Genomic DNA, 10,765 nt, shown 5'->3' with positions numbered 1-10,765 from the left:
TTAAGTTAACGAATTTCTACTGTAATGACCCAATTTTATTTATTTGTTTTTGTGTGTTTAAAATATTTTATTGACGTGGCATTTTAAATAGGTTAATAACTTTAGTTATTTATCGAATACTTTAGTTATTAAGCAAGTAGTGAGTTAACGTGAGTTGGACCGAGCAATTGTCCTTTGAGGCCCAATGGGCCTTTTCTCATGTGTGTGGGGCGCCCATATGGCTTAATGGGGAGAGAGAAGTTCATTTCTCATGTTCTTTTGCGAAATATAGAGAGAGCTTGGGAGCTAGGGCAAGGGAAAGTGAAGTGATTCAAGAGCAAATCTTCGAGTTTTCATCAAATCCAGGAATGAGAGTAGGTTTCATAATCGTGGTTGATACGAGGAAGGGGAGAATGTCGATTTCCCCGTACCCGAACTTTCCATTTTTGTTTTAGTTTGGATGAATTTTTCTTGAAGAAAATCAAATATAATGTTCATAATATGTTTAATATACTCTTAGCATGATGTATGAACGAATTTAACAAGTAAAAAAGGAATTTGTATATGTTTGATCCAAGAACATTGTGTTTTTATGAGTTTTGAGTAAAATACATGAATCTCTTACTTTATGGTATGTTTCGATGTAGATCTGAGAAACAAACCGTCCTTTTGTGTTTATATATGTTTGTTGCACTTGAATATGAACTTATTTTGGGTATGGAACATCAAGCTATGGATTTTTGGGTGATTTTACGATCAAAATCGCGATTTAGAGCAGACCTGTCAGGAGGCCCTCGCTCAGCGAACGAGTGGCGACCGTCTGCTCGCTGCTTCTCGCCAGGAGCCAATATTACACTGGTTTGGTTCGCCGCTGCTCGCCACGGGCTCGCTCAGCGACCAGCACTGGGACTGCAACTTTTTATTAATTGTTTTAAGTGCATTGGGGCACTTGTAACATGTGATTAGGGTATTCTAACATACAATTAGGTGTTTATAAGCATGATTAATTGCATTGTGATGATTGTAGATTATGTATGAAGTTATAAATGAAGAATATTAAGGTTGGTTTAATCTTAATGATGAAGAATGTTGGATGGTATTCCACATTGTAAATGAAGAGCTTTATGTTAACTAATTGTGAGTGAATTCATGAAAACACATACATGCATTCATGAATTAAATAGGATATTGAATATTCCAATAAAGAAGTATATCGGATTATATTTATCCGATAAAGAAGGATATTATAGGTGATATACTCTAGTAAAGAATATGGTACCACATGCATCAGAGATGTCTAGGATGACATTCATGAAGTTGAAGCATGAGAATGTTATCTACTCCATCCTGCCACTTTTGTAAGCTAAAATTCTCTTTTCCACACTTATTAAGGAGTAGCTTTTTTGCCATAATTTCTTGTGATATTTCTATTGAAATTCCTAAAACGACCTTATCATTTGCGTTGGAACTCTACAATTATGTCAAAAGTAGAACAATTAATAAGAGTACTTTTGGAAGAACAACATTAAATAAAGTTGATATTGGCAACTTTTGCTTATATTTAAGGCCAAAATTTTTTGTTGGTTTTTGCTTATAAATAAGACCGGAGGGAGTAACCAAGTCATTGGGTTCAAGTGGTTAATGAGCTTCACCAAAAATGACGTATTTCGGGAGAACCCGGGTTTGATTCCTGGGTGGAACAATTTATTGGCCAGACTTTACTTACCTCGCGGCCGAACTCTAAACTACTAGTGCCCATTTCCCTAGGAAGCAGAGGGTTATAAGAAGGGAGTACTATCTAAATAATATGCTTCACTTTGAGCTTTTTCATTACTATCCTCATTTTTTAGATAATAAAATACTATTGTTTTTGCTCTTAGGAATTATGATAGGTTGATTTCTAAGGTTATTTTTTATTTTAAAAAAAGTGTTCATTCTTGTCGGAATATTTAAAATCACATTAGAGTTTGAACTGAATTTTTACCAAGCAGATATGGCTATTTTAAATTTCTAAATTTCAAGCAAGCATTGTACATGGATGATTGACTATACAGAAATCATCAAGGGACCTTCACCTACCAATCTCAATATTTTCCCAAATATAATATAAATTTGAATTGTTGAATGGGTGAAGGACAATTTTTTAATGTGTCACAAATTGAATACACAACATGTCAATTTTTTAATGTAGGAAAGGTACTATCAGTATTCATTAGTAGGAAACATACAGATAGATAATTGGATATAACAGGATATAGGGACAAACATCTATCTAAATTAAATCACCACATAAAACTCTTTCAATCCCATAAGGATTCAACTTTCTAATGGAAATTATAGTGGGGGGTAAAATTAGCTCTCTTGATATATTATTGGTTGTTTCTAGTCTTGTTGTGGATTGGTCTTGGTTCTGCTAAATTATGCAGAACATAAATAAGAGTACAATGTATTTACTCAAGTGATCCTAAACGCCGTAAGCTTGGCGCATGGAAGCAATTATGTTAAAGTCATGGTGAGTGTGGATGAGGGTTTTGATGATGTCCACAGAGAAGGATGGAGTCGGATATGATAAAAATCAACGTTGCCTAGTGTGGTACGTGTATGGACATAAATTAAGGTACGGGTATGCGAATATACCCTGTTGGTCAAGTGACTCCAAACGACATAAGAGGGGGGTGAATTGTGTACTCAAAAAATGATTAAAATTAAGCACTTAAAATATTTTAACCAAATAAAAATAACTTGTAGCGAGAAATAAAAGAGATGAAAGGGTAATAAGAAAAACACAAAGAAATTATCCTGGTTCGGCCAAAAACAAAGGGTCTACTCCAGTCCCCAAGGAAAGCACCTTGAGATTTCACTAAACCAAGCTTTTATAACAGGATAAGCTAATAACCTTTACAACCAAGAACTCTCAACACAAACAATGAGATATCACCTCCCTTGTGCAAGAGCCTCTAAACCAAGAGATATCACCTCTCTTGAAAACCTTGGGATTACACCCAATACAAATTGAATAAATTAAGTTACAAGATGTTACACCATATGTGTAGATAAAACAAATTGAAGCACAAGTACTACAAGTAAACTATGTAGTATAAAAAAAGCTCTCAAGATAATATATTAGCAAGTGTAAAAATAATAAGAGTGATTACTATTATTTTCAATATGATTTTGATGCAAAATTCAGTTCTTGTTTGAGCTGCCACAAAGCACCCATTTATATAGAAAAATATGAGTGAGGTGCAATGAAAAATAATTTAGCCGTTGGCCAATTAAATTTAGAAAATAGCCGTTAAAAAATTAATGCACAATTAGCAGGTCTGGACAATGTGATAATCCATTGCATGATAACTTAATATCATTGAAAACGAATTTCCATCCAATATGCCATATAAAAAATACATGCCTAAATAATATAATGCACAACGGCTAGAATTTGTTTAATGCAGATCATGGATTAATGCCATATACTATTTCCTCATTTGTTGATCATAATAATCAATTAGCATTAAAAGGAAAACGTTGAAACAAAGATTGGCTAATTGATTATTTGCATAAATGTTTTTGTAGCAAGGAAATTAAATCATGATCACGTTTAGTAAGAAGCTAGCAATTCCTTTGCTGTAATATAATTATGGCCTTGTTCAAAAACATGCTTAAAAATATTTTTAAAGAGATAAAAAAATATGCAATTTCCAAAGACAATTTATGCAAAATTAATTGTATGCAAAATCACAATTAAGTAAAAATTACTGTGAGTGTGTGTTATATTTTCATGAGAGCTATTTTTACTACTCACACAAGGATCCTAAAAATATCTGGATTACAACTCAATAAGTCTATGACCCAAGTCATGAAAGCTTGATCCTCTTTTCCGCTTTTTGCATCATTGTCATTCTTAGACTTCTTTTGTCAATCATCAAAACCACAATGTTCCTGTCAAGGCATATATTCACATTCTCCCCCTTTTTGATGATGACAAACATCTCATGGTGGGATTTGCTCAATGAAGGGGTTAAGATAAAATTAATCAATAATAAAGTATGGAATCCAATAAAGTATATGTCAGAGATAAGCGCATATTATTCTCCCCCTTTCTATATGCAAACATTTACAAACTACTCCCCCTGAAACATGCAAATCACACAACTCTCCCCCTTTTGGCATTATCAAAAAGCGGGAAAGAAACAATCATGGCAAGGCATATATTCAGGAAAAATAAATCATAAAAAAAAGTAAAGTGAAAAGAGTAAACAATTTTTGCTTCCCTTGAATATCCAATTTCTTTTTGGAGAACTTTCAATAACATCGCCTTGGGATACATGGACAACTTCTTTTTCTCCCATATCGTGTGCTTTGAATAGCCATTAAAGATATAATATTTGAGTTCTTGGGCTTCAAACACACCTACAACACAAAATCATGTTTTGGCTTTTGGTACCCAAATCATTTTGGGTCCTTGAGAGTTAACTTTAGGCAAAGTGTCATTTGAGATCCATTCCCATCTATTATTTAAATATTGGTTCTTTCTCAAATTACAAATAGATGAAGTATGACCATTTTTGTTGCAATAGAAACATTTAACAAAAGGTCTGCTAAAAGTTTTGTTTGGGCTAAAATTTCTTTCAAAAGGTAAAAAATGTCTTTTTGGTTGATAGCCTAAACCAGCTTTATTATAGCTTCCCTTTTGATTGCCCAAAATGATGTCTAATTTGTCTCTACCCATTGTGAATTTTGCAAGAACATTATTCAAATCTTCAACTTTATCTTTCAAGATATTGCATTCATTACATTCAATATTTTCTTTCTTATTTTCACAAGGGGTGTAAGTAGAGACTTTACTTACAAAAACTTGTTTCTCTTTAAGAGTATCTATTTCCTTATTTAAAACTTCAATTTTTGATTCAAGAGTGGAAATAGTTTTCTTAGAAGTAGAAACAATTTTTTTAAACTTACTATACTCTTTATTTAATTCTTCACAAATAAAGAGCAACTCATCATAAGTAAAGTTAGGCTCAGATTCAAATGAATTTACCTCTTCTTCTTGATGAGCCATGAGACATAGATTTGCTTCCTCATTATCCGATTCGTCGGATGAATTCATGTCTTTGTCGTCCCATGAAATGTAAGCCTTTCTCCCTTTGGAGTCTATTTGTGGTCTTCTATCTAATTTCTCATGTTTCTTTTGATATAGCGGGCACTCAAATTTTATATGACCTTTATTGCCACACTTATAGCATGTTGGATTGAAAGAGGTTCCTTCATCACTTTTCTTTTGGGAATTTCGAAATTGTTTTGGTTTACCTTGGTGTCGCATGAACTTTTTGAAATTCCGAAACATTAAGGCCATGTCCACGTCATCTTCATCAGAACTGTCACCACCTTCAAAGTCACTATTTTTGGTAGTTGCAGCTAAAGCATGCCCTTTCTTTTTCTTTTCTCCTTCTTCACTTTCTATGAGTCGATTTAGTTGCATCTCGTGTTCCTGCAGTTTTCCAAAAAGAGTAGCCAATTCCATAGATGCTAAATCTCTGGATTCTGAAATGGCAGTCACTTTGGGTTGCCAATTCCGATTTAGACATCCAAGAACTTTATTAATTAAATCCTCATTATTGAAAGTTTTTCCAAGTGCTCGGAGATGATTAACTATGTGGATGAATCGTGTTTGCATATCTTTTATATTTTCTTCCGATTTCATCCTAAATAGTTCATAGTCACGAATTAATGTGTTCATTCTTGCCCTCTTGACCTCGGAAGTTCCCTCATGGGTCACTTGAAGGGTGTCCCACATTTCCTTTGCGGTAGTACAATTTGAAACTCGGTAAAACTCATTCATGCTTAGAGCAATACTTATAATTGTTTTAGCCTTCAAATTGTATTGTACCTTTTCTTTTTCCTTTTTGGTCCAAAGATTTCTTGGTTTATTCACCACTACATTATTAACTAAACGAGTGGGAATAAATGGACCATTTTCCACGGCATCCCATATATCAAGGTCTATACCTTGAAGAAAAATTTTCATTTTTTCTTTCCAATAACCATACCATTCACCATTGAAAGGTGGTGGTCTATTTATGGAAATTTCCCCATAAAAATTGTTTGAAGTCATCTTGGCTCTTGAGACGATTAGTCTTTAAACAAGAGTTCAAGCTCTGATGCCACTTGTTGGTCAAGTGACTCCAAACGACACAAGAGGGGGGGTGAATTGTGTACTCAAAAAATGATTAAAATTAAGCACTTAAAATATTTTAACCAAATAAAAATAACTTGTAGCGAGAAATAAAAGAGATGAAAGGGTAATAAGAAAAACACAAAGAAATTATCCTGGTTCGGCCAAAAACAAAGGGTCTACTCCAGTCCCCAAGGAAAGCACCTTGAGATTTCACTAAACCAAGCTTTTATAACAGGATAAGCTAATAACCTTTACAACCAAGAACTCTCAACACAAACAATGAGATATCACCTCCCTTGTGCAAGAGCCTCTAAACCAAGAGATATCACCTCTCTTGAAAACCTTGGGATTACACCCAATACAAATTGAATAAATTAAGTTACAAGATGTTACACCATATGTGTAGATAAAACAAATTGAAGCACAAGTACTACAAGTAAACTATGTAGTATAAAAAAAGCTCTCAAGATAATATATTAGCAAGTGTAAAAATAATAAGAGTGATTACTATTATTTTCAATATGATTTTGATGCAAAATTCAGTTCTTGTTTGAGCTGCCACAAAGCACCCATTTATATAGAAAAATATGAGTGAGGTGCAATGAAAAATAATTTAGCCGTTGGCCAATTAAATTTAGAAAATAGCCGTTAAAAAATTAATGCACAATTAGCAGGTCTGGACAATGTGATAATCCATTGCATGATAACTTAATATCATTGAAAACGAATTTCCATCCAATATGCCATATAAAAAATACATGCCTAAATAATATAATGCACAACGGCTAGAATTTGTTTAATGCAGATCATGGATTAATGCCATATACTATTTCCTCATTTGTTGATCATAATAATCAATTAGCATTAAAAGGAAAACGTTGAAACAAAGATTGGCTAATTGATTATTTGCATAAATGTTTTTGTAGCAAGGAAATTAAATCATGATCACGTTTAGTAAGAAGCTAGCAATTCCTTTGCTGTAATATAATTATGGCCTTGTTCAAAAACATGCTTAAAAATATTTTTAAAGAGATAAAAAAATATGCAATTTCCAAAGACAATTTATGCAAAATTAATTGTATGCAAAATCACAATTAAGTAAAAATTACTGTGAGTGTGTGTTATATTTTCATGAGAGCTATTTTTACTACTCACACAAGGATCCTAAAAATATCTGGATTACAACTCAATAAGTCTATGACCCAAGTCATGAAAGCTTGATCCTCTTTTCCGCTTTTTGCATCATTGTCATTCTTAGACTTCTTTTGTCAATCATCAAAACCACAATGTTCCTGTCAAGGCATATATTCACATACCCGGTACTGATACTCTCTCTCTCAAATGGAGTATCTGTATAACATAGATAAAGGTGATGAGTAAATACATTGTGGCGGAGGAGGAGAGGAAAGTTTGTGGTCAGGGAGGATCGAAGGAGAGAGAAGATACTTGCGAGAGTAAATACATTGTACTCTTATTGATTGATTTTAAATTAAACAGTAGTGCGCATTAGTGGTGTACTTTTTCTTCTTCTTTTTTTTTTTTTGATAATTACTTTTTCTTCTTTTTTTTTGTTCGGTTAGTCTCATAAATAATTGATTCGCTAGGTTTAGTTTAAAACGGAAAACGAAGAATTTCACCAGCTAAAAGAAGAGCTGCCATATTGGGAAAAAGGGTAAATACATTGGCAGTAAGGTGGATAGAAAGTTCTTTTGGTGACAGAAAGAGCTACCATACAAATACAGGGTTTATATAATTTCTGCAGCTTTTATAGTTTTATTTTTTAATTTCTATTTTTTAATTAAATTAAATAATGATAATAATAATAATAATAATACTAATAATAATAATAATAATAATAATAATTTTGGCGTCGTCAACGTTACAGACTCGGAGACATGGGTATTCTGAGCACTTCAATTTCGTCATATTTCTAGGTTTTGTCACACTTGTAGGCATTTTGCCGTCATACATGTTATTAAGTTGGGTGTTGTGAGTTTATTCACAGATTCATTTTTTCAGTTTTGAGCGATTTTGAATTGTATTATTCGATATATTATTTGGATTTTTTTAAAGTAAATTTAGTTAACCTATAGTGGTAAGATTAAGAAAAGACGTCGCAAATTTGACTCATTGTCGGCTAACTTTTGGTATTTTTTCATCAAACCAGTCTGGTTCAGTGTCTGTTTTACCGGTTTACCGGTTTAGACATAGACTTGGCTGAATCACGGCGAATTTACTGATTTTCCTCGGTGAGTGAACTGACCAAAACCACACCTCCGATTTTCGATCGGAGTGTCTGTATTTTAAAACATTGTATGTAACACGTGCTATTATTTGTACATTTTCCATACTTCTCTAACCTTCTAAAATCATAGTTAGCCATTGTACATATCTAATACATTTTTTAATAGAGCTTGCTTATCATCCAACTACAAGTCTTAGGCTGAAATCACAACTAATCATCTACTTTTCACCAGTACTTCTATAAAACTATGACATACTAATCCACATAACCAGATTAAAACCTCTGACCACATAACTATGACCTGCGCAGCCTCGTGACTTCAACTTCTGTCCAGCAGAACCCAATTTAAACATGGATGCTTCATTTCTAATTTCATAATATCATATATAAAACATGTGCTGTATTCTCTTGACCTAACATGTATTTCGATATATACACTTCTCCGACACTGACATCAAACAACATCAAACAAAAACTAAAAAGAGATAAAATGGGACAATTATGCAGCCATAGTAGAAGCGCAAAATGCGCTGATTTAGCTTCTGAATTTCAGAGAAATAAGAGATGCAGCAATCAATGTGAAGCACACATGATTAAAATTTAAAACGAAAATGGTGAATAAGTGAAACCAGAGGGAATCTACAGGTTGTATTTTTATATGCTCGCTTGTAAAGATTATTGATTAAGCTTAAGTATAAACACCTTGTATGCTATCTTTCAAATCAACGTCACAAAACTCATAAACATTTGTCATCGCACCACCTCCACATAAAAACTGAAGCCTTCTTCCAACCTGAAATGAAGTTCATAAGTTACCAAAAAGCATAAGCCATAGCCATAGACATGTTCAACTAAAAAGTAAAAACTTGAATGAATTCTTTCCCTTTTAAATTCCAAAACAAATCTAGTCTGTCATCATCTACCAATAAACATGTTCTATATGGTCCTGCTCCTGCAGTAAAATTCAAACTTAACAATTTCTATAAAAATGAACACTCAATCAACTCAGACCTTTATTGTCAAACAAATTTGAACAGGCAGGCAGGTTTCCATGCCGGTTTTTGCAGTGTTAGTTTTCCTCAATTTTTGCAATAGAAAAGATAAACCACAACCAGTCTTTAACAATAAGCGCGGTCAACAACACCATGAAACGGTTGCCCTAAAAGTTTGGGACTTGTTTAAGGAGAACTAACCAACATTTCTTGATATTCAGAACACATCCTTCAGCTAAGTAAACATTTCTTATCACTAAATACAGGACACCGAAAAATCAGCATAATCCAATTATGACATATGCAAGATTGGAGAAAAATATGTCATCTCCCAATTACATTAGCATCAGACGACTGTGCAACATGGCATAGATTTGTTTATAAAGTTTGATTGAATTTGAAGTAATACAAAGACCAGAATCCTTTATAATAGTAAGTTAATTATACAAATTACATAATCTAGATAGCATAAGTGAAAGATGTAATGAATTTATTTAATACATCTAGATTACATCTTGTCAACATTAAATAGAAACAAAACAACAATTAACGAGAAAAAACAAAAGACTACGAAGATAAGAAGCATAAATACCCTGAGAGACATCTGAGGTGAAATGGGGAGGAGAAAGCTGCGGAAGCAGCTATCCGAACGAATAATCATCACACACAAAGAGGAGGAGGAGCATCATTATCAGGTATGGTACCAAACAGCTCTTTTGGCAGTAAAACCTTGGAAACCGCATAAATCACAATAGGATAGTGATCAAACACGGTCCGAGTGATAACTGCTTCAACAACTCCGGTGCTAATTACAACCACTGAACCGTTGATCGAAGAGATGTTAAGAAGAAAGCTGGGTGCTTTCTTGTCTTCACTGCCAGGGTCATTTGGCTCGGAATCTTTGCGGATTGGAGTGTATGGAGATTGTAATACCCTCGGCATATATGAGCTTGTATCAGAGTTGTTTTATCCCTTATCGGAAGTAATTTGAGGTGACATGAACGTGAATTAGATAGCTTCCCATACGCGGCATTCTCCGGCATGAACAATGTCACTCCTGTATGTTGTACGTCTTTCAGATCTTTGTCAATTCCTGGACCGATAATCATCCCAAGTTCTGTCATTAACTTCTTGCTGAGGTGGTAATTGGTGACCAATATACTTTTGTTTATTCAAGGACAAGTGTTATTTAATATGTCTTGGAAAATTTTCTACTCACATAAAGTTGGTGTTTATGTCGACAAGTTTTAGCTCAACTAATAAAAATATTGAAATTATTAGTGTTGAATGTCTTGATCGGAGTTCGATCCTGATCCTCCACATTGTATGGGTGAGTTTTCAATGATTTCTCATTTCGTTTACTTACAAAAAAAA

At 33.5% G+C, this 10,765-nt stretch overlaps 1 protein-coding gene across 1 annotated transcript; it reads right to left on the bottom strand.

The window, feature by feature from the left end:
• Positions 1-4,402: 4,402 nt before the first annotated feature.
• On the bottom strand, positions 4,403-6,091 carry LOC123886860. Its single transcript, XM_045936136.1, has one exon. It carries the CDS (start codon positions 6,089-6,091, stop codon positions 4,403-4,405), a length of 1,689 nt encoding a protein of 562 aa, XP_045792092.1.
• Positions 6,092-10,765: the final 4,674 nt, after the last annotated feature.

Source organism: Trifolium pratense, linkage group LG5 (assembly GCF_020283565.1).
Source record: "Trifolium pratense cultivar HEN17-A07 linkage group LG5, ARS_RC_1.1, whole genome shotgun sequence".
NCBI classification, from domain to species: domain Eukaryota; kingdom Viridiplantae; phylum Streptophyta; class Magnoliopsida; order Fabales; family Fabaceae; genus Trifolium; species Trifolium pratense.
This window is presented reverse-complemented; position numbering and strand designations above follow the sequence as displayed.

Excerpts from the sequence above, each read along its gene's own strand:
- LOC123886860 (XM_045936136.1), bottom strand. The coding sequence starts at position 6,091 with ATGACTTCAAACAATTTTTATGGGGAAATTTCCATAAATAGACCACCA.